Source organism: Perna viridis, chromosome 4 (assembly GCF_037379345.1).
Source record: "Perna viridis isolate PV_CMFRI_1.1 ecotype Kerala chromosome 4, ASM3737934v1, whole genome shotgun sequence".
Taxonomy (NCBI): domain Eukaryota; kingdom Metazoa; phylum Mollusca; class Bivalvia; order Mytilida; family Mytilidae; genus Perna; species Perna viridis.
The window spans coordinates 24,889,881-24,915,088 of record NC_142448.1 but is presented as its reverse complement, the minus strand read 5'-3'; the positions used below and the strand labels follow the sequence as shown (position 1 = coordinate 24,915,088).

At 32.2% G+C, this 25,208-nt stretch overlaps 2 protein-coding genes across 5 annotated transcripts; one reads left to right on the top strand and one right to left on the bottom strand.

Moving 5' to 3' along the window:
- Positions 1-682: 682 nt before the first annotated feature.
- On the bottom strand, positions 683-14,851 carry LOC148619445 (uncharacterized). Of its 2 annotated transcripts, XM_088579329.1 has the most exons (5): positions 14,544-14,851; positions 8,618-8,868; positions 2,890-3,009; positions 1,636-1,773; positions 683-964 (listed from the first exon to the last, which is right to left on the bottom strand). In XM_088579329.1, the coding sequence occupies exons 1-5, from the start codon at positions 14,582-14,584 to the stop codon at positions 732-734; spliced, it is 783 nt and encodes a 260-aa protein (XP_088435455.1). In that variant the 5' UTR covers positions 14,585-14,851; the 3' UTR covers positions 683-731. The 2 variants fall into 2 exon arrangements, with proteins under 2 accessions (XP_088435455.1, XP_088435456.1); XM_088579330.1 differs by lacking the exon at positions 14,544-14,851 and having other exon boundaries at positions 8,618-9,161.
- Positions 9,504-24,693, top strand: LOC148619444 (acyl-coenzyme A synthetase ACSM3, mitochondrial-like). Of its 3 annotated transcripts, XM_088579327.1 has the most exons (18): positions 9,504-9,521; positions 10,223-10,279; positions 11,522-11,818; positions 13,325-13,416; positions 13,704-13,816; positions 15,767-15,885; positions 16,608-16,669; positions 17,276-17,330; positions 17,576-17,697; positions 18,319-18,475; positions 19,024-19,152; positions 19,804-19,878; positions 20,573-20,653; positions 21,165-21,266; positions 21,672-21,799; positions 22,616-22,715; positions 23,754-23,873; positions 24,419-24,693. In XM_088579327.1, the coding sequence occupies exons 3-18, from the start codon at positions 11,555-11,557 to the stop codon at positions 24,509-24,511; spliced, it is 1,812 nt and encodes a 603-aa protein (XP_088435453.1). In that variant the 5' UTR covers positions 9,504-9,521; positions 10,223-10,279; positions 11,522-11,554; the 3' UTR covers positions 24,512-24,693. The 3 variants fall into 3 exon arrangements, with proteins under 3 accessions (XP_088435453.1, XP_088435452.1, XP_088435451.1); XM_088579326.1 differs by lacking the exon at positions 9,504-9,521 and having other exon boundaries at positions 10,205-10,279; XM_088579325.1 differs by lacking the exons at positions 9,504-9,521; positions 10,223-10,279 and adding an exon at positions 10,483-10,642.
- Positions 24,694-25,208: the final 515 nt, after the last annotated feature.

The window sequence follows — 25,208 nt, the reverse complement described above, 5'->3', positions numbered from 1 at the left end:
TCTCATTAAGATACTCACAGCCTCCCTTGAGACACATATTCCATTGTGACTACATCTTAAATGCATTGTGCGATATCCTAGTTGACTACCATTATCTAGTTGTTATCTTGGATAAATTCAGCTACTTCGAGAATATCATTTCGAAATTTGCGTCTGAACAATCCCTCTTTTCTGAATATTCTCTTCAATGTTGTCATACTTATAGTAATATGATGATGTTGTGCTAAAAACTCTAATAATATCTAAGTCCAAGGTCAAAATAAAAGCGACATATCCTTTCTCGGTCCATTTTTAATGCAATTGTTTTGGGATGTGGCCATTTAAATCGTTTATATACATGTACTAAGTTGATATAACAAGTTAGCTAAATTGATATAACAAGTAAACTAAGTTGATACAACAAGTTAGTTAAGTTGTTATAACAAAATAAAAAAGAGCTTCACATGGTACTAACGGGCTTCCGTAGAAAGGAATATACAGTGTAATCTTTTTCCGTATAGTTATAAAGTATTTCCCGGATGTTGACAGAAGACTGCAGGTTGTGCCTAAATACAAATGCCACCACCAACACAATTTGCACAATCTCGTCTTGTTCATGTCGATAGTTCATAAGCTTTTGATTTCATGATATACTCTAGTACTTACTTCTAAAAGAGCAAAATCGATAAATTTACTCAAAAGATACAAATAATGATTTATTCAACAAAAATATAACGTATACTCTTAACATATCACAACATTGTTTTAGCTTTAATGACACGTAAGGCTCTTGTAAGAAATAACCACAGGAAACACGCAACAAAGCATACTACAACTCCACACCAAGCAACAGGCGCGGGCCATAATATAGAAACTGTTCTGGCTTCACAACTCGAGGACGGATACTCCCGGATAGTATGACATTCTGACTTTTCATAAAAGTTCTTAGTATGGAAAATGGCCAATCCAAATATTGTGAATAAACCTGAAACAGAAATTATAGTACAAAAATGACTTTTTTTTACTGCATGACATTTATGAAATGTAAAAGTCAGTAATTTCAAAATAATTTCCAAGCTAAACGATCAGTTATATAGATTAATGTAAAACTTTATATAAAACGATTTGGAGCGAAAATACTTCAAATTTACCAGTCTTTGTTATAAGCATTAAATTAGCAGGATTCAGTGCGATAATCGTGGTAGAAATAAGAAATTCATAATTATTTCTATGCATTACTCTGCTGTACACAAAAAGATATGATGACCATCTAAGAACTGGAACTCCTGAACCGATTGATATACAAAGTGCACATTGAAATTTTTCAGTAAAATCACGAAATTATCTCGAATGATTTTGAACTCTTAGCTTGTTATAAAAGACTTAATGTAACAAACGAAGTCGCATTGAATTAAAGATTTTTTTTTCATTTTATAGCTACTTTTGCAAGTACATCTATCAAACTATCACGACAAATGAAAAGTGTAACAGTCTCTCTTAATTTCAAATTACTATATATAACTATAAATTTTATAGCGTAAACATACACTTTAAGTTTTGGTATACATGATAAAGATGTAGCTAAACTCGGTGTTTATTGGAGAAGAAGTAGTGGCAGTCACGTAAAATTCATAATCATATCTAAAAATATCGTACCTGCCATTGCGTAAAGCACGCCTGTTACCATAAAAGCGGTAACTTGTTTGGTAATTACTGCAAAAATACCGACACCAGCTGCCATCACTAGATCTATTATACTGACAATAAAACAGGACGCTGCAGAATTTTGTAACCCTAAAAATAAGAAAAATGAAACACATTAACTGTCAAATTCTATAATAGGTGGAGTCGATCAAAAAGTTTATAAAGGGGGTTATAGATCAGCATTTTCTTACTTATGCCTACATTTAGCAAAAAAAAAACAAAACAAAACAAAACAAAACAAAAAACAAAAACAAAAAAACCCAACAACCAACAGAAGGGGTATCCCCCTAAATCCGCCATTGGACCCACATAAATCGGACATGATTATGATCATTCCAGATTATTTCAATTGATAATTTCTTTCTTTTCCTATCCGATTTCCTTTTGTTAGGGATAATTTTCTGGTTAGACAGAAGCCGCTGTAAAGCCTGAAGAGTGGTATGTTGTCCATTCATGTTTTGTACCACCATCTTTGGTCAGTGTGTATGGCTGTAATGTCTGTCAGTCTATACTGTGTACGTTAACTTAGAACTCAGATTTTTATACTTGGTTTTATTTGGGGAAGATCGCTTTGGTTCGTTTTCCGTTGTTAGACATCTCTAAAAAGTCTGGGCGAAACTTGTAGTTAAGCTCAAGTGTTTATTGAATTTATATTCTTTACTTAAATTCTTTTCATAAAACTCGGCTGTCTAGGATTGTAAATTATAAAACGCTTCTGTGAATAGGAACTGTTTATGCACAGTTAAACCAATCTAAGCAGACCGACAAAAAAAAAAACCTGTTTTATACAATTCTCGTTCGCTTAAAAATAATGTACGCAGACACATAATTACATGTACATACATTATATATGTATATTACTTTCATTACAACAACTTGACCTTCGACAAACCATAGAGTTTTATCACAGGCACTTGGGATCAGGATTTTCCCCCTAAAATATCATTAAATCATGTTGTTTCCATATTTGAGTTATTATGCGTGTTCTCAGATATGTCCGCTTGCTATTTATTACTGTTTATACTATGCCTAGTTTTTCAATAGAGAAGTATATAAATGAAAAACTAGGCATAGTATAAACAGCATTAAATAGCAAGCGGACATGTCAGGGAACACGCATAATAACTCACATCTGGAAACAAAATGATTTTTAGGGAAACAAAATCCTGTTCCCAAGTGCCTGTGAGTTTTATAACATAAACATACTAGCCAAGGCTTTGCCATCAGTTGTAAGTGATGTATCTTTTTCTTCGTCGTATTCCATAACAAAGTTGTAGCATTCCTTCACTGTTGCATTCAACCTGGACAATTCAGTTCTTGCAGCATCTAGAAAAGCAAAAAAAAAAAAAAATAAATAAATAAATAACTTAATAAATCAAATCAAATCAAATCAAATCAAATCAATAATCTGTTGTGAATTGACATAATGGGGTACAATTAAGCAATATACTATAATGGGCAACAACAATTTTATCACTTCAATAAAAACATGAAAATTATATTTATTACTAAATTAAAGCCAATCGTAAAATTGAGATATTGATACGATCATGTGTGTTGACTGTGAAATGTCCACTACACAATAGCACTATAGCACTAGAAACTAAAGCCAAATAATAACACAGTCTCGAAGCAGGATATTTTTGTGAACTACATTGTACATGTGTAATAAAAACAGGTTGTAAATGAGTTAAAAACCAACGTTCATTTATTAATGTTTGAGTTTCATTTATACATGTACGGTATGTATATGTTTCTCTGAAAGTACATGCATATTGTTGATTCCGGGTGAGCAATGTGTTTACAGCATGTTAAGTAGCACCCCACTTAAGAATCATACAAAATGTGATTCATGGGTGAAAAGCCTACATACGTTTATCTTTAATATTTTGTTTAAATCACCACAGTGAACAGAAATTAACAATCGGTTTTTCATATAACCCGTGTTCTTATGAGATAAAATTTATATACAATGCACTAGAATTCAAAATTAAGGGCGATAACTTTGTAAATGACACTGAAATACAATAGAAACTGTTGGATTATCTTCTAAAAGCAGACAGATTGGAATGAATAATTATACATTTCATCATATAGACCTAGAAAGCAACTTACTGTCAAAAATAAAAATGTATAGCCTGGTTTAAGGTGCATCATATTTTAACTGAATTTGCATGATTCTTGCATGTACAAAAACTGCTACTTAACATCAGTAAAACATATGTAACGAAGTTGGTTTTAGTACAAACAGATTTTGTGAGTGTCTGTTGTGCAAGTAATGGGCATGAGATGCATATGAATTTTCAATCTATCGATCTAAATGTAATCTTCATAAAATTATACTTAATTGAAACATTTCTGTATTTAGGAATATAGTTTTGAATCTAATTTAATGATTAATATAAACGACCTTGAAATATTGCATAAAATAATGGATTAATTTATTGATTGAATTGCAATTATCAAATATTTGATCTGCCTAAATAAATTATTTAAACTTTTCTAATGTATGGTTTTGATCGCAACAAGACAATAACCATAAACAAAGCATAAATTTAAAGTTGTCTTAATTGACTATATTAATCAACAAAAACAAAAACAAACCAAAAGAAAGAAAGAAAGAAAGAAAGAGAGAAAAAAACATAATAACACACAAAACGACAAATAGACAGCCAGGAGATATCTTATCAACCATCGGATTTAACAGTCCAGAGTTTACTTAAACATCTTCCAGATAAACTGTCATTTTGATTTTTTGACTTTAGTTTAGCTTTTCTTAACAAAGGACTTTAGAACACGATACGTTTAGACAGGATCCTGGTTCAAGTTTCAATTCAGACATGGTTGTTCAATATTACAGTATTGCATGTCACAATAAAGGTAAAATAGATGAGATGAAAGGTTTGAAAGGCAGGTGGTTTACATGTATGTTTAAGTAGACTACAGATCTATATTTCTAATTAAAGTCTATACACACCGTTGTATGCTACAATGCTTCCTTTCTATATTGATTTTTGAACGTTTGGACTAGATTAAAACATAGCATTTTGTAAAGTTTGGCAGTTACGGACAGACGGATTGTTTTGGAAGTTGGAACCCCTCCATCTTCTTTGTTGAAAGATTAAATTATGTGCAATATATGGTACAAAAAGCAACGACTGCTTAGAAACGCCATAAATGTCTGGATCTCAGCCCCCTTCTCAAATTTTTGGATTTTCCACCCGTATGTCTGACGTGAACCTCTACTTATATGTATACTGCTTTGAATGATTAAATGAATTCATATCGCAATTCAAATATTGCTATTGAAATTTTTGCGCATATTCGTTAACTATGTCCAACGCAGAAATATTGTTAGGGTTAAAGCAGAATACGGGATTCTGGTTTGATTCGTCAGTTCATCACTAGTAAATCTGATTCCCTTAAATAAGTTAATTATTGTTTTATTAAGAATTTCAAAAATTGAAAGTCTGAAAGTAACGATTGGGTTTACAATTTTGTTCAGGAGTTTGATATCACTTATGGACGTTGTTTTTAGTGTTTTTTAAAGAAGTTTTTCCATTACCAATAATAGTTCACTATTTCTAACATTTATTTGAAGATATATTCAAGACTTGCGTACCAGACATCAAAAGAATTTCAATACATGCAACAAGCAATAGTAAATTTTGCTCCACTCTTAAAGACACATACATGTACCAGTCTTATGATCAATAATGACAAAAATGTACAATGGCGAATTCATTGTGGAATAAGTCATTATATACCGTGTCAATTTTTTGGAAGTTCCGTTTACAAGTTTATAACATTATTCAAAAAAAAAATCTTCGTTATTTGCGAATTTGTCTTCCTTCGTCATCAATTTAAAAAAAAAATCTGCCTTTATATTTGAACAGCAGGTGATTTCTCAGCTAATACTGAAAATCAATACAACGTGAGACATAAGTTCTGTTACATGCTATATTTGTATATAAGGCTTCAGTTTAAATGATTGTACTTCCCGATGTTATGGAACGAAGCACTGGTTCTGATTGGGTACCTTTCAATTTATGTAACTTAAAGCATGAGCGTGTTTGATAACAATTTTATTGATAACTTTACGAGGAGCTTAAAAGAAAAAAAAAAAAACCGATGACGGTTTGATTTATATCCAGTTAAGTTATGTTACTCATTTCTGAAGCAATACTCTATGACTCTTGTAACTCTTGAACGATTTACATAAAACTTTTTTGTTTGTTTTACTCATCCTTCCATTCACATTTTGTTCTCAGTCATAAGGTCGAAATACTGTACTTATAATTACATTTCAACGTATTGTCGTTGTGAGCTGTAATGAAAACACGGCGGCTTTCTACGAATATGAAGAACCTTAAAGTGGACCGACAATTTATTATCTATTAAAGTTTTAAACATTCCAAAACAACAAAACAGTAACGTAATGTTTCTAAAAAGTTCTTAGAATGAACAAAAAGTATTGAATACTACAAAAAACACAATCGTTATAAAAAAAATGGAGACACAATGAACCAGAAACAAAAACGAATTCATATATATTTTTCAGACCTTTATAGATGTTTACATTATCTTCACTGTATCAATTTGATCCGATGGAGCAGTGTAGCGAATAGAGTCGTTCTGAGACGTTATACATAATTTATATATTCGTTACAAGATGGGGGAAAATCTTACGACAATAGATATTTCGTTCGGCCATAACACGGAGACGGAAAACCAACGATAACAAACAATCCCATCTAACACATAGCGGTGTATTATGATAAATGATGGATAAATGGTGGAGAAAACTAAAATAAATAAGGAATATCAAAATCTACAAAACACATATATAACATTAAGTAATGAGAGAGAGAGAGAGAGAGAGAGAGAGAGAGAGAGAGAGAGAGTATTAAACTCACAGAGACATGAAATGTGGTAAAAAGAATGTGAACTTTGCAAATGTATCATCTAAACATCTTAGTTTTCGTTTGATCTTTTACCAAAACAAAAATTGAATTAACATGCATGTACTTTAGAGTCAAATGTTTCCATGGCAATTGATTAAATGAAGAAATTATAGCCACAGTGATGAATCATACTTGTGTATCTTCAATGTACTTCCTGTGTTTTTCAATATCAAGCTGAACCGTTACAGAAGAGTAATCAAGGGAACCAAGGTTATAGCGGTAATCAAAAGAATGTAATCCAGGGACAAAGACCAGACATGGAAAACAGATATACACAACAAAGAACATTAAGTAAAGTAACAAAAGTAAATGAGCAACTCGGACTCCACTAAAAACTAGGAGCATGGACCATAGTTTATGATTCATTCACAACCTGAAATACTCGTGCGGTTATCTAAATCTTTGAAGTTTTTCCTCTAATATACAAATCTGCTAGATCAACCATAAAATCACTATTACATGTACATGTAGGTCATTACAAAGTAAATAAGGTTAATGTTAAATCGTGATAATTATATTTGATTTGATTTGATACCATATAAAACTCCTCGTAAAGAACGCTTTAGATACAGCTCTTGGTATAAACTTTCCATTTACACTATTTACCACCCCCATCGTCCCATCCAACTTCCCCATAGAAAAAATGCTCAATCCCTCAATAGAATCCCCAATGCATTTTCTTTGTATATAAATTAAATTATCACATTGAATTGTAGATTTTAGAATATTCATTATTTAAATGCTGTTCTTAGTTGAATTTGATATATTTTTCATATAGATGTATGTTTTAAAAAACGTATTTCTTTTAAAAAATTCCCACCCCATACACTATTTCCATTCATTCTCTCCCCAGTCTCCACCCATATACCATAGAATGAGAAGTTTTCCCCATACAAGTGCTGTATCTTGCTAGCAAGTTTAGTAATGCAAGTGACAAAAATCTTGAATAACAGAGTAATTGTTGTCCATTTTTTATTTTTCAACAGACGGTCGGTATTCAATTAGGTACAAATTGTTTTCCGCCAATTGCTGACTCATTCCTTCAATCTTACAAGGCTGACTATAATTCATCTAATCCAAAAGAAGGAACATCGTTTAGCCAGACCATTTGATCTCAATAACCGCTATAAATATGATGTTTTGTTTTTTAACATTCCTATAGGTTCGTGGTTTTATACATCCCATCAACCCCGAAAAAACTTGAGAAAAGGACACTTCAGACACTATCAAGTCAGCCTCATATCTTGACCTACTCTTAGAGAACGATAGAAAGGGAAAAAAAGTATGATCAAATTACACGACAAACGCCGTGACTTTCCGTATCGTCAACTTTCCTTTCATCTTTAACAACATCCCTTCAGTACCTGCACATGAAGTTTTCAGATGATAATGTTATCTTGAGGGATCATCATAAAAATATTTTTCAAAGAATATAACATACATGAAGAAATGGATAGAAAAAAAACACGAAAATGAAAAAAAAAAAAAAACAAAAACACACACACACACAACAACTCTATATTCAGAGAGAAAATAAGGTCTAAAAAAGATGTGAATTTGAATTCCACGTGTAATAGACAAGAAAAGACGATTTGTACTAGAATAAAGGATACATGTATCAGAGGGGATTTTTTATCAGGTAATGATAAAAGTAAATATATATTTTTGAACTTAACCTTCAACATAATAGTGACGACACGTTTATCAGTACCGAGTTGGTTTCAAATGACGTATACATGTCTAAAATAATATTTAGTAGACTAAGTCACAAAATAAATGTGTTTTTGTACGTATATTGTTTTTTTTTTGTGTCTGTGCTTTTTTCTTTGGAAAGTAAGAGGAACATATGAATTATCATTTAATATTGGTAGGAGTTTCTCCATAAAATGATATACGTTTTCATAGTAATAGACAAAGATAAAGGACGGTATAACAGGCTACAACCCTATCTGTACCACCCTATAAATTACCTGACATATCATCACACTGTTTCCAAACATCATTGTGTTCTTTATATAGGTAGTAAGATGTCCAAACACTTCCACTTTGAACTCTGAACTCTGTAAACCAATTCGATTTGGTTGGCAAAACTACTTGTATATTAGATGTAGCATTAACATATTTTGACAAAACAGCAGCATCATAATCCAATTCCTCCCATCTTGTCACTCCAAATACAAGCAACAGTAGGAAAGAACCCAACACTCCAACACTAATAGCACTGCAGATGAGAATTAATAAAGGAGATGTCATAATTTAATATACACACAGAATGTATCAAATGAGAAAACACTTATGATAACGTCACATGTTGCTTTTTAACGACAGCCAGTTTGTCAAGTCATCTTGAGAAATTTCTTCTTGAAATTCGATAAATTAATTTAAATTCCAATTACATCACTGAGCGGTGATAAAAAGACATTACCGCGTCGTGCTCTTCCTGCCAAGCATGCGCTGTTAATGGTTTCTATGACAGTCACAGCGAAGTTGTCAAGAAGGATCGATATCCCAGTAAACTGTTGGAATCGACCAATTTACGGCAATGATTACGACTAACGTTTTCATTTAATCGATGTTGAAGGCTTTCTGACTATTTTTACATATTGGAAACCGTTAACAATGACCACTATAATTATCATTTAACGTATGTTATTACAGCTTTCTCTTTCTGTATTGGTTATATTAAATGATTGTTTTCTTTGTTGAATAATGAACAATGAAAATAAACATTTCGACTTGTTTGGGTAAATAATGGATTTGTTTGGATAGAGTTTCTAATATATCATTTTACACAGGAAGTCGTTGAGTGTTTGTCAGATTTATTTTGGACTTGACTTGACCATCTGAGTTGGCTGTGGATCGGATTAGTGTTCGGTAATTTTATTGTTACTACCTTATCTGTATAAGCAAAAGATGTTTCGAAAACGGGACTTCTAAAGTGGTTTTCTTAATCAATTTTGTATTTCAGAGTTTTAAACTATAAGAACTTATCTATGCCCTTGAATATTTTTCTCGGTCTTATTTAATTTTTATCTTATAGATGAATCCTTTCGTGCATTTAAACAGAAAGTTTCATGAAGCCAATTAGTATATGTATACGAGCTATACAATATGCACACTATATTTTACTGTTTTGTTCGATTTGTTTATCCAGGAACTCACCCTCAACTACTTTTTTATTTTATATGCGGTCAATGTCATAAAACGAAATTAGGCTGTTAGTCAAGGTCAAGGAAAGGAAATGAGTTTGTTTGATTAAAATCGGCGCACGGAGCACATTTCCTGACATTAGTTTACAGTGTACTGCAAGTGCAGCAAATCAATATCGTAACTCGGTGGGTCAAATAAAGTACATAAATATGTGTTATTAATAAGTAAAAAGTGAGCAAACGTTGATTTTCCGAATCTTATCTAATAGCTTCTTTCGGATTTGTTGAACCTTAATGAAAAGATGTAATGAAATGAAACGTTTTAGTTTTACAACTATATCTGAAACAGTTGATCATACAAGTATAACATGAACGTTATCATCCATCTATAATCTTTAAAATGTTTAACAAACTTAAGCTTTTCAGGCATGCGCTGGAAGTACATCAAGTAGGGTAAATATACCTTTACCGTCAAGAAAACAGGTAAATATAGATAAAAAGTATACACACAAGCAAATACGTGTGATCGACATTCTAGCACGTGCATGGTTTTATTTTATACATAGGACGATGCTCGTCTAATTTAAGTAGAAGACTATAATTTAGTTTTGTTATTTATGCACTGTCCGCTAAATACATTTTATTGTGTGTAAACTGTTTGTGAACAATTAACAGTGTACACACACATATTGAATATTGTATTACTCGGCTATTATTAAGGAAGTTTAAACTTGCATATTAGTTAAGATAGGACATTTCCCAAAGTTTAAGATCATTCTGATCAAAGCTAGAAAGCATACAATTTAAAACGTATATGTTTGATTTACACTCATAACTATAGCAAATGTAAGTACATTTTATATATGCATGTACATGTACTCTCTTAAGTATCTTTTATTATGAAATCGTGCATTCAAAGAGCTTTTTCCGGCAAGCAGATAAAGTTTGTTATTGAATAGTGATGAAGAACTTGTTGTATTTCATACATGTATATGCAATTGCAATTATGGGGCTTAATTTTCTAATCAAATGGTTTTACCACATTAAACACTATATGCACTGTGGTTCACTGCGGTGGGTATGTCAGGTGCCATACTTCTTTTTATTTAAATGCAGACTGTATCATGAATTAGGTGTCGTATGACACAAATTTGTACATCCTCTTCTGAAGTTAAAAGTTAACCATTCTCTTGCATGTCCACGTTGTGTGAAAATTGAAAGTATAATATATACACTATATAAACATGTACGTGTGTATTGATACAAAGTGACTATAAAGTAATGATTACAGGTAAATGCGAATTTTAAAATAATTGAATGAACTGAATAAGCTTAGAGTTTTCTCCAATATCTACTTGTGATGTTTCGCGTCATCAAGAGTTGTCATTCTTTGTTTCTAACATACACGTGCCTTTAATTTGTTACTGCTTTTGTCTTTCCCCAATGTGAAAGTAATATTTTGAGGAATATGATATCTACACGTAGCAGAAGCAGTATTCTTATGTAATATTCATATTAAATAGAAAACACAATTTGTCGTGTCAGTATCATTGATAATGCGAACTTCTAATTTTAACGTCTTTTACAATATTCTAAATACGCTTTAGGCTGAGGTACACTGTAGTTCGACAATTTAAATTTTAAATACACGGACATACTAAGATAAAGACATTTGTTGTTACATATGCCAATATATACATATAATTTTTTTTTGTTTTATTGCAGTGTTTCGGGTTATTCTTTCCTAACGGTCGGCAAATGAGATTAACAAGATATGTTAATTGTCTTTTTCACAAATCCAAACATAAACACTTTATCACAACGAATCAAACGAGACGGACATTATTATCTTATTCCAGAACAACTGCACGTATTCCACAAAGACAATTTTCTTTAGTTCCCGGAATTCCTAACAATGTCAACGATTATGAACTACATAGGAATTTGGCAAGTGATATTAAAATACCCGAATATTTCAATTTTTGTGAACACGTGATCGATAAATGGGCAGTGAGCAAAGAGGTAAGCACTTACATTATAACCAAAGCAAATGTTTGCAAAATGCATGTAGTTTAATGTGGCAATCGGTATCGTCGTGCAACTGACAAATGTACGATTCAGTGGCGGGTCCAGTAGGAAGGATCTGACTTCCACTTTTGTTTGATTTAGGGCATGGTTTGGGGAAAAATTAGCAAATAATATAGCCTGGACCCCTATTTCAAAACCTGTTGATGCCACTGTATTTGTAAATAAATCGATTCAGAATACAGAAGAACTTTATTGTGACCCAGGGGTACATCAGTTCATCCAGTCGAAAGCGTGTTCTTTGGGTATTACTGGAACTACTAAAATGAACACATTCATAACAAAAAAATGCTACAGATCAGTAACAGTTTTAAATATTAGTGCAGTATTAAGTAAATATTTGCAAACGGCAATAAATAATGTCCCGAGTACCAGAGTCGGCCATGTACGACAAATGTGATATCAGAAAAGTTCCATGGTAATATTGTTTGTTTCTCTCTTAATTATTAAAAAAAGAATAACGCCCTTGGCAAAATGTGCTCCTTAGACCCTGAAATTGACATTTTTATTGTATGAAATTTGCTTGACCCCAGGTCATCGACCAGAACGTTCTTTCAAGGGACTCGATATATCAAGCTATCGAGATAAGAGTGTTTAAGGTCTCAGTATTGTATTAATTTTCCCATAGACTTCTATAGTGAAGTGCATATTTTTAGGATTAAAAAAAAATCTATGTAAATTGATTCAATAAAACTTTTACTTATGTAGCATGTCTAAGGACATGTGAAAAAATAATTTCCCGCAAAGAAAATAAGGTGAGTCCACGACGATCGGTCAGAAAAGTAGTCTTGAACTATAAATAGCCATTTTCTCTTCTTTCACTTTCGTTTTGCACTCATCAAACTAACCTTTTTAGTGGAACATTTTTATGTCATTATGTTAGATTTTCTATTTTTCTTTATGTTTGTCATCTTATAGTGTGATGTTTGCTCTATTTTATAAGTCATTGTTCCTATCTTTTGACATAACATTAGTTTGTAGAGAGGCAAAAAGAAAATGCACTATATTTTTATAGCATCCCGTACACCCGCTCAGGGATATGCATTGCGATACTGGTACCTTAACTGTTCGGTTATATTATCTCCAGTAATAAACTCAACCGTCTCTTCTGCTCAGCCTGTCATTTGGGCTTTAGTCGACAAGTTGTCGATACACGAAGAATACTTTGACAATGATGTACAATATAACAAGAATACATAGGAGAATAGAAGTGCATATACATGTATTCAAGTAATAGGAACAATAAGTTCAACCGGTAGGTACATGTATTTCTGTTATTTATGCTATACATGGCCTAGGTTGATTTGTTACTTATACTATAGAGGGGGTCGATTTGCTACCAGTACTTTTTATGTTATGTTAGTGTTATTTGACAAACATTTACTTTCACGCGAATTCTTAATACATGTGTATATTTTGGTTGAAGAAATTCCTCAATTTCAGAGGGATCCGAGTCATCCTGCCTTCTGGTGGATAGATGACTATGGGAACGAACTAAAATGGAGCTTTCCTGAGCTAAGCGAGCTGTCTAGAAGGTACAGACAGAAACGATATGACAATCGAACAAGATTTGCATCATCTATGAAAAATAAACTATTTAAGATTTTGACATTTACTCTTATGTGATCGAACAATCATAATAGCTTGTAAATTTACAAAAACTTGTGGTCAATGTTCTCCACATTTTTTCTCTAGTAAACCTCGTCAGTATTTTTGAAATATATGATCTTTGACAATATATGTACATGTAACAGGTGATGACGATAACACAATATTAACGATAGCTTTCGTGTCCTAAGTATTAGTGTGTTCACTTTTTCAGAGCAGCCAATGTCTTGTGCAAAGATTGCAAGTTGAAGATCAATGACACAATCATCGTTATTCTTCCAAGAATACCGGAATGGTGGATTATTAATTTGGCTGCAATAAGAGCAGGTAAGAAAACATGGTCGTCAGGGTCCTTGACAGATTTTCTTGCGATGACAGAACGATAAGCAATAGACAAAGTTCAACATTACGTTTCAGGGAATTTTGTTTTTTTTTCACATGCTACAGTGGTTTTGAAAACTATCAGGGGCGGGTCCAGGATTTTAGAAAAGGGGGCGGGAGCGCACAGTTAATTTTTTTTAGGTTAATTTATTAAATATTCTTCCAGAGTGGGTGCAATGTAGATATCTTTTGTGGCAATACCGCCTAAATCTACCCCTGACAACCCATGCTTTGCAAATTTTAGGGGAGGGGCGCACACCCGCCACGTCCCGCCTGAATCCGCCTCTGACTATGATAGTAAGACGACATTATGCACTTCTTAAATTTCTGTACAGATCGAAATGACCAATTCTAACATCAATTTTAAGTGAGTACATGTTCATTTGGACAAAGTGATGTATTTTTAGCATCTTCTCCATCTCACTGAACTGTGCTCGATGTAATTGTGTCATGTTCTATTATAATGAGAACTTGTGTAACAGTTTATAAACATTTGCAAACATGATACCGTCATGTAAGTAACGCAAACATATACAAATATTCAGGGATAGAATTGTTACTAAAATAAGAAAGCTGAAAAAGTACTAATAACCACAGTAAATGTAATAACTTAGCTCAAATTTAAAGCTCTTTATGGACATTTCATGAGTAATTAGATAAGAAAGGTACTTACCTTATCTTTAGCTTTCGGGGTAAAATTCCTGACTGAGTCATAGTTCGAGTTAGTTCTTAAAAGTTTAAAAAAAAAACTATATTATAACAATATAAAAATATCAGGCTCCTAAACTTGAACCGTTAATTCAATAGATGAACACTAAATGTGTACACTAAAGATACGAATGATGGGTCACGAGAGACCTTCTGAACTATACTTTGTATTTCCCATGCATAATTTATACGACATGATTATTCCGTCTCGAATTTCTTTTTTGCTGTGTCTGAAAGCTAAAGCGATGACACTTTTTAGTTTTTTGCAATCATTGTGTAAGATAAGTGTCAGATATAATTTACTAAATGTCTGGATTATATAATGTTGTTCCATTAAACTGTCTGCATCTGAAATGCAGTTTTTAAGCATTATTTACAAGGTATTGTTAAGTAAAATTAATCAATAAAAATGATTGTTTCACTCTTTCAACATATACACTAGAGAGTCTTTCGATAAACTGGACTCTTTAGAAAATACTTGAAGTATTTCTTCCTTTGTAAGAAAGAAAATTGATCCGTCTTCACCGATTAATAATTATATGATGATTTTCTTCCTCGTGAACATTTTTTTGCGTATATTCCCAGATATGAAATAGGAATCACTCCACCGATATTGTTCATTAGCGACGGTCTTATTTCATTTCGGCAATATGATTCATGATCTGTTCGTCGGAGTCAAAATAATGTGTCCGATTTGGGTGATATGCTTTCTAGTGGGTTGTTGCTTTTGTAAGCTAGCATACTAAAATTCCGGTCCAGAAATGGATCAAGTACCATTATCTAATACAGGGTGTTAAATCACATTCAATCAGTCAACGGAATAATATCATATTTTATCTACACTATTCATGAAATCTTGTAGTATTCCAAATTTAAAAATACATTAAACACCGAGGCTTCATTCCTTGCATTGCATATGGTAGAACCTCTCGGTGATGGATTTGGCTTCCTCATTCGATATATTTGGTTATGAGTACTTCTTGTATATAACTAATATTTTGATTATGATCTTCCTACATATTTGATTTTAATGCTGCTGATGAGAGGTTGCTCCTTGAAACACGTGCACAGCATATCGAAATTTACGATATATAAAACTGGTATTTTTTGTACCATATTCTCGTCCTGAAATGGATGAACTATCTAATATAGGGTGTTAAATCACAATCAATCAATCAATCATTGTAGGTGTCATACTAAGTCCTGGAACCGTGCTTCTAAGGCCAAAGGACATCAAACATAGAATCAAATCATCTGGCGCCAAACTAGTTATTGCTGATATCACAGCAGCAGAGAATGTTGATATGGTATAAATAAAATGTACTTTTAAGCATGCAGTTTAAAATTCATGAAACGTAAAACAAAATTTCTAACACATTTTATTTGTATCTTCTTGTATTTAGTTATATTTTTTTTCTTTCAAATGTAGGAACTTTTATTTATTCATTACTCGTAGAACTACAATGCTTGAAATTGTGACATTTTCTTGCTAGGTTCCATCTACATGTAATAATGATAATGGAAGTCTAGACAGTAATTAACTAGCACTCTAGCTAAGAATCATGCAAAATGTGATTCGTAGGTGAAAAGTCTACATATTTTTATTTTTGATATTTTGTTTAAATTGTCATATTGAACAGAAATTAACATTCAGTTTTTCATATAACCCGGGTTCATAGGAAATAAAAAATATTTAGAATATACTGTAGGTTTCAAAATTAAGGGAGATAACTCTGTAAATGACACTCAAATACAATAGAATCTATTGGATTTTCAATGTTGACTATCTCCTAAGAGCAGGCAGATTTGAATGAATAATAACACATTTCATAATATACACCCATAAACCAACTTAATTACAAAAATAAAAATATGTAGCCTTTTTTGGGGTGTATCACTTTTTTCAGATTTTGCATGATTTTTACAAAGACTACTACTTAATAGCTGATAAAAACTTCAATTAGTAATTGATGTATAATATTCAATGTTTTAAATATAAACTGTAATACATGTATCTAATATTTCAAAGGCAATAGAAGGCATTGAACAACCATCACAAAAACTCTTCGTTGGAGACAGTGACAGAACTAGGTAAGTTGTTCGCATGATATAAGAAATAACAAGCAAATATAAGAAATATTGTATGTATAAAGCTTAACTTTTTGAACAGTTAGTGTCGAAAGTCTTATGTTTTATTTGCAATATTAGTTAAGGCACTAAATTAAATGAAATAGCATATGTATTTTATCGTTTGTTTTCTTTGAAAAACATCTTAAAGATATTAATTACCTCTTCATGTGCGTTTAGAAAAAAATGGATGTCAATCGTGAACGTGTTTTCTGAAATCTGCCATGTTTCCGATGTATTCGACGTTACAACGGACGTTGTTTTAGAATTATAGATTGTATTTTTGGAAATATTAGTTTAAATGCAGATGACACAGTACCTAACCTTTTCTTTGTATTATTTTACTATGAATATTGCAATGGACATCAATAATATCATTACAATTCTACATTCTAAAAACTGCAAACATTTATACTGTTAACACTACAGTGGTATTGCGAATATTATAAAACATATAGACTACAGAATAAAACTTTCTTCTTCAGTTACTGTTTTGTTAGAAATAATGGACATTTGTTTAACTCTGTATGATGGACATAATTGTTACTTCGTTTTATCTCTTATTTGTAGATCCGGTTGGGTGAACTTCGATGGTCTAATGAAAAATGCATCCAACAGTTTTGAGGTAAAAATGCTAAGCAAAAACAGAAAGTGTTTATTGTCTTACTAAACCGAAAGAAATAATTTTAAAAATCTTACCCACATATACGAATGTGTATATAATACTAAAGTTTTGGATGGTACAACGATGTACACCATTTAGCATATTTATTTGCGGCATGTTTTGCATTTTAGACTCAAATATTTATTAATCTTAGTACAATTATCAAAACCCAAACAGTTGACCCATGTGGTCACTATCTATTATAGACTGTGAAGTCTAAAGCGAGTGATCCTATGATGGTATTCTTTACCAGTGGTACAACAGGAGACCCCAAAATGGCACTTCATTCCCATAGCAGCTATGGATTAGGGCATTTCATTACTGGAAAGTATGATTCAACAACATTTTTAAAAAGTATTATTAGCACACAGAAAGCTTTAAAGGACATGTACTTGCAACCAAAAGTATATAACTACAAAACAAAATGTTTATATGCATCAACCTGATATTTTAAATTTCGTTGTAACACAGTTGTAAGTTAGAACGAAAGGAAAAAAAAATATTTCAAAATAAACTTTACAAGAGTCACACCTAAATGTGTCTTTTGTTAAATGTTCAATGTGTATTTCACATTCTATATTATTCTACTGGATATACTCTGAAACATTTGTAAATATGGAATCAGTTAGTGCAACGTGTTGAAATGGCAACTGCATATTGTTGACTAAGTGAGTGCGTAGTATGGATCAAGCGAGTGCATTGTATGCATTTAGTGACGCATCGTTTGCATACCGTGCGCCTGCATCTAATGAGTGCACATCTTGAGTTAAATATGTGTGAACATAGCATCGTATGACAACCGTGTATGTTCGTGCGTGTCACGTGAATATGGCTATTTTGTGTAGCAAACGGGTGCATCTTTCATGTATCGTATATATAATCAACATTGTATTTTGCCTCTTCGGTAAACACGCTTACCTTATTTTACATCTTTTCTTGGTGAATGTAGATACATGTTGAATATAAACCATACTGGAATGATATGGACCATGGCTGATACTGGCTGGGCAAAAGCAGCATGGACTTCCCTATTTGCTCCATGGATTAGTGGCGCATGCATATTCATTCATTTGTCAGACAAATTTGATCCAGAAAGAACTCTACAGGTAAATTACTAAATATGTTAATTAATTCACAAAAAAGATAGTCATATAACAACTTGGTAAATAAAGACAATCTGTTTTACTACAATTTCTTGATACTACTTGAATTAGTGACTTGTTAAGCTGAAGTGTCTATCAAAGATGTAAAACAGAAATTGAACCAATTAAATCGACTGTACTTAGTGATGATGACACAAGTTTATTTTGCAATTCATGTATTTATCAAGTGTGATGACGTTGTTTGTGTGGCCTTAAAGCTTCTTTACTATGTCAAATACAATAAGGATTTAGTAAAAACAATCATCTTAATCATTTAGTTTCAAAATCACAATACAGGTTTCATGAGTTGATATTCTGTTTTACCTTTGATGAATTTTTCAGACCTATATATGATAATATACAAAAATTATTATTGCTACTTGAAACATCAAACTCTAGGGGAACATATACTTCAAATTGCAACTTATGTGGATAACAAACTTCGTTGAACATGTAAATGTAACTTTAATGACAGATAATTGTATTGTGTGATTTCCTTCTTATTCTACCAGATTATCGACAAATATCCATTGACCAACTTCTGTGGCCCGCCTACTGTCTACAGACATCTCTGCAAACAACAACTCAGCAATTACAACTGGAATAAAAAGCTCATCTGCTATGGTGCTGGTGAACCAGTGGTAAGTATACACTAACTTCAGGTATGAATGTTTATCATAATCACACGACTCAAAATCCGAGTCATGCCTTTTTTTACAAGGCGCTCGGCATGAGGAAACATCGCTTGAATACGTCGTGTTAGTTCAATTTTAGACATACTGAACACGATAAACTGCAAAATTGGTTTAAATTTGTTTTGAATTTTAATTTAACTTTACTTTGAGTAATGTATTACCTGTACATGAAGCAGCTAGCACTTTCAAAATCATAGTCAACACTATTGAAAGTTTTGTCCAAACATGCATACCCATAATTTCTGCCAACTTTAAAAAATAAAACAGTCATAGATCTGTTGTGGTTCTCCTCGAATTTCCTTGGCAATCCAGAGCTTATTATATTCGTCATTTGCATATACATAAAAGACATCGCGGACGCTCCATCGTTAAAAAATAGCGATTCGAACTTAAAAGTAATGAGTCATTTTGTCATAAATATCGCAACATTTCTCTGTGGGATATGTATTGAAGTCAATTGTTTTGTTCATTCACTAATTGTAAGTTTTAACATAAAAGTTTGTATTTAATATATGGTTTTTAGATACAATCCGAAAAAAAAACCTGAAAAGGGAGAAATATTGACTAAACTGCTTATTCATTTCGATTCCTTAACAGAACCCAGAGCTATTGAAAGAGTGGGAAGACGGCACAGGCCTACCATTATATGAAGCATATGGTCAGACTGAAACTGTGAGAAATATTTTAAGAAGCAGTCTATTTAAAATTCAGACGAGAAGTGATTCATACATGTCAAAAACCCTTCGATTCTTATGCAGAAACAGTTACAGACCACAAAACCAGTCTTAGTTTGTCATCTTGATGTTGCACTTTCAAGATAAAAATTTTATAGACTGTACATGCAATTTGTATTTTGTTAAGAGTTGTCATACTTGATTTGCTTTATTTGAGTGGGAGATGAATGCATGTTTTTGTTTTGTTTTTTTTTAAATACGGATCTCTGTTTAGAAATGACTTTATATAGTTATGAAAAATTATGGCAGTGTAGATCGAAAAGGCAGTGTTTGAATTTAAATGGATTGGTGCTTAAACTCACTCACTATTTATAAAGTTCTATTTTATTTGGTTCCATTCGCTTCATTTCCTTCAGGCATATGTTGATTTATTAGGCAACACTCTGTAATTAATTCCAGATGTATCATTACATGACTAAAGTGAAACAATAAACTAGTTATTGATTCATGAAAAAAAATATTTATATGTCACAGTGTTTAACATGAAAACTGAACCCATTTGACCTATCATTGAAACACACCAAAATAGTCAGCAAATTCATTGTGTATAAAAAAAGTGATGAAATACATTATTAATATTCTACGCAGTCTGAAACGTAGTTGTTACACGTACATATAAATGGAATTTTCAGACTTTCTTATGTGGAACGTACCAATGTTCGGAAATAAGACCAGGATCTATGGGAAAGGCAGCCCCGGGTATTGATATTGAGGTATGTGTTCTCATTGTATAATTTCAATACACATATTAAGGATTATAACAATGATGTTCTACCTTCTGTGTATTGAAGTTAACACTTTTAGATTCTATGTATGCTACAATTAGTTCTGTAATGAAATGATAATAATGATTATCATTATAATGTGTTGCGGCCCGCATTTCGTTACGTTAACTGTTTTAAGTTAAATAGAAATTGTAAAACAGGTGTTAGAAATGTACTTTAATATACTGATTTATAATACAATATCACTGTTTTGAAACAAACGCTGCTTAGCACTCTAAGTAACATTGTATAGTTAAATCTACATAAAATGAGAAAGTACTCAGCCCAAATAAATGTCATACGTTATATATATGTTCATGTTGTGACACTTTTAGCAATTTAGTCACTTTAAGCTCACCAAACGACCTAACACCAAATTTGAATGAAGAAATCTAATCCTATTGACTGAAAAAATGTAAATAAAATGTTTATTTAATTTAAATAATGCTTTTACTTATAGATCGTTGACAACGATGGGAATATACTTCCCAGAAATACCGAAGGCATTATTGGCGTGAGAGTGAACCCGATCCGACCAATAGGTCTGTTTTTGGGATATATAGTAAGTGTATTGGCATGTTTTTACCATGCAAAAGAAGTCTGCTATTTCTATCGTTAAGAAAAGTAGTGTATAAAGAAAATAAAAACGGGGATACGCGCATCATATATTTGAAAACCGTTTTGTCATTTTGACGATGATTTTTTTATCATTAACGGACGCATTTTAATGGTTCAAAAGTGATTTAGGATTTTGTTGTAGTAATTAGAGAACAAACATACACAGGTTAGATACAAAAAAATATTTTAGTTGTTAATTGTTGATGAATGAAAGTAGTCGATTCATTGAATTCTAGATCGAATACATGTACATACAGCTACAGAAAATAGTAATAAGAAAGGCTTAGTGGACATGGTTCAACAAACTATAAAATGTCAAATTGAACTCACGCTGTTGTTTTATATTTAGAATGACGACAACAGGAATAAGGCCGTATTTAAAGGAGATTTCTACTTGACTGGAGATAGAGGCAGAATGGACGAAGATGATTATATATGGTTTATTGGACGTGATGATGATGTCATATTAACCTCAGGGTAAGTATCTTTTTTTCTCTTTCAGAACGCTATATTTTATTTTTAGCTTTCATTATTTGTCTTACTGTCTGGATTGGGTATAGATGAGCGGTTATGAAAGGGCAAAGTTGTTGATAGTCGTTTTTGGTTCATTTCGTAACTTATAAGTTTTATGGTCTTTCCGCACATGACCTGTTTTCAGTGTGTGACAAACGAAATCTCCATGTCATGGAAACATTTGTAATACTTTTCTTTCACTGTTCTTGACCTTCGACGAGTACTGTAGCACGGCTGGTGTTTTACAATAATCAAGAACTGCTCTCCCCACCTTGAGTATACCTCACGGTTTGTAACGATGTTCGTACTTTACGTTGCGCACGTTTTAGTTCTTTGTCTTGTCCAAATTGCTCTTGGTGAAGTGTATACTTTAGTTATTGATGGATATACATCTGTAATTATGAAGGATAAAATTAACAATGTCAATGAAAAAAGGAAATACAACGGTCCTGACATGGTCTTGGAATTTCCCATTAGAATGGTGGGTTTAACCAGATTTTATAGCGCACTAAACATGTTTCAATTGCGATTATTTTCAATATTGGTTGATTTCCTTTATACTAATTATAGTATCACATTATGTAATTTGCCTCTAACATGTTGCATAGTCTCTAAACTATTTTCAATTACTGTAGAACAATAAGTATGAAAACTTCTTGCATGTTAGAAGTTATGTTCTTTTCATTATTTATGATTAAGAATTTTTTACATCCGAATAAAAATAAATGGGACTAGGAAATCATTGTGAATGGGATATTTTAAAACTACGGTTCAATTCAGGTATCGGATAGGACCATTTGAAGTAGAGAGTGCCTTAATAGAACATCCTGCTGTATTAGAATCTGCTGTAGTCAGTAGTCCAGACAAGGATAGAGGGGAGGTAAGGGTATTCATTTATTACAAACATTGATTATATGTTTAAAAAATTGCAACTCTATCAAGAAATAATAAAAAAGACAAAAAACAAACAAAAAAACCCCCCCAAAAAAAACCAAAACAAAAAACAAAAAAAAAAGAAAAACAAAAAACACAACAAACCACCCTGCCAAAACCAAAAAAAAAAAACAAAAAACAAAAAAAACAAAAACAAAAAAACCAAAAAAAAAAAACAACAAAAACAACAAAAAAAACAAAAAACAAAAAAAACAAAAAAAACAAAAAAAAAAGCAATACAAAACCAAACAGAAACACATGAAGATTACTAAAAAAGACCCACGAATAAACAGAAGCAAAATATGTGGATGATAGTTTGAAAAAGAAATATTAGCCAAAGAGATTGTCTTTGAAGAGTCACATCTTACGATAGCAAAGAATTATGCATGAAGTAAAACTATTATTAAGATTTTATTATATATATATATATATATATCTAAACGTCTCAGAATGTGACGACTCTATTCGCTACACTGCTGCATCGGATCAAATTGATACAGGGAAGATTTATAAACGTATGGAAAGGTCTGAAAAATTCCCAACGATGTTAGAACTGTCAAATTTGCGAAGCAAATTTTTGGTCGTTCCCTTCGCGAGATTCGAACTCGTACCGCTTTGACATCTATGGCAACACCGCCTGCACAAAAGTCCAGCGCTCTAGACCACTCGGCCCGTTAGGCTATAAAAATATAGCTTTCGCTGGCCGGGTCATTTCTCCTCGTAGGATTAATCTAGGGCTGTAACTTAGTACACGATGTATGGTAGTACGGGACAGTTTATTTTAGTTGTTGTTATGTAGGATAGAGGATCAAATTAATGATGCATGTCACAACAAATCAATATCATAGAAACGTCTCAGAATGTGACGACTCCACTCGCTACACTACTCCACCGGATCAAATTGATACAGGGAAGATATATAAACGTAGAGAAAGGTCTATAAATAGAAAGAATATATATATATATTAAACACTTTTTCTAATAGGTCGTTAAAGCCTTCATCATATTAACCGACCAGTATGTGGACTATGATAAGGAGGAATTGACAGCTGAGATACAAGATCATGTCAAATCTGTTACTGCACCTTATAAGTATCCACGGAAGGTATGTCTGTTTCTTAGGTTTGCAGTTTTCTGTCATTCACTCTTTTTACCTTTAAATGCTCCAACAATTGATGTGATTTACTTTTTTAGAATTTTCAAAACAAAAAAGATAATTTCGACTACAAATGTAGTTGTTTTATTGAAATTGCTCAATTTTGATAGCAAAATTCCAGCTATCAGGAAGAATACAAATTTAGGGTCTTCTTTTAGTAAGGAATAAGATTTAGTCCATATGAACGACTTTTAACAAAATTAGTTTCCTTTTTTTTTGGAACTTGTATTGATATGTATTCAACACTGCATCAGATAAAATGATTCGATATTTTACTTCAATATCTTTTGAACGACCTGTCCACTTTGATATTGAATACCCAAAATACACAACTGTATGGCATAATAACTAGTATATAGATATGATTGAATCAAATTAAAAGGCGGTTGACTGTTAAGAATGATATAGATATCTGAGCGAATTTACCACGGTGAAATCGACAGCGTGATATACTAGTATATATATATCAAACATAAAACCTTGTTGTTCTGTAGATTGAGTTTGTTGAACAGTTACCGAAAACAGTGAGTGGTAAAATAAGAAGAGTAGAATTACGAGACAAAGAATGGGGACGTGTAAGGAGTTGAGCATGATGTAAATCTGTACAAGTGAGTCTGTAAACAAGATTCACTTGCCGAGATCATTAGCGAGTTAAATTTTGGTATTATAATATAGACATTACACATACAATCATTTTTTGAAAATGAACAAATATGTTTATACTCAGTATACAATCAGTTTTATAATAAATTTATTTGATGTTTAAGAATTGATTTCTGCCTCAGAGCCCCATGTTATACTGTTTGCATGTGATAAGAAACAGGAATCACGCCTATTGTAAACACAATAAGTGGTTCAATTAGTTATGTATATAAGACCGACTAGTGTTTTTTCCAGATATTTACTGGCTTATGTTCAGTTATCACTACAAAAGATTCATGGTCGTCATCATGAACTTGTAGATTGTTATGTTGTATCTATCTACACATGATAACTAATTTGTTAGCCTTCTCATTGCTTTCCTTTTTCGTAACATTTTATAAGCAACTCGGCAGTTGTTTCTAGAAAAGCAGATTACGCTTAACTTGACGGTGCATATGGTCCATGCACCCATTTTATAGTGTAGTGTGAGTTGCTCATTTTTGTTTCCTTTTACGTTTTAATTTGGTTATTTTATGTGCTTTGGTTTGTGCCTATTTACTTTGTCTAGTGGTAATCCCTGGATCATGCTCTTTTTGATTACCGTTCGAGTTCTGATTGTCTTTTTCCACTACTATAGTTATA

Excerpts from the sequence above, each read along its gene's own strand:
- LOC148619445 (XM_088579329.1), bottom strand. The coding sequence starts at position 14,584 with ATGACTCAGTCAGGAATTTTACCCCGAAAGCTAAAGATAAG. Across the intron at positions 3,010-8,617 it reads ACAGTGTGATGATATGTCAG|ATGCTGCAAGAACTGAATTG; the intron begins GTAATTTATAGG and ends TTGCTTTTCTAG. Across the intron at positions 965-1,635 it reads CGTGCTTTACGCAATGGCAG|GTTTATTCACAATATTTGGA; the intron begins GTACGATATTTT and ends TTTCTGTTTCAG.
- LOC148619444 (XM_088579327.1), top strand. The coding sequence starts at position 11,555 with ATGAGATTAACAAGATATGTTAATTGTCTTTTTCACAAATCCAAACAT. Across the intron at positions 11,819-13,324 it reads AATGGGCAGTGAGCAAAGAG|AGGGATCCGAGTCATCCTGC; the intron begins GTAAGCACTTAC and ends CCTCAATTTCAG. Across the intron at positions 16,670-17,275 it reads GGAGACAGTGACAGAACTAG|ATCCGGTTGGGTGAACTTCG; the intron begins GTAAGTTGTTCG and ends TCTTATTTGTAG.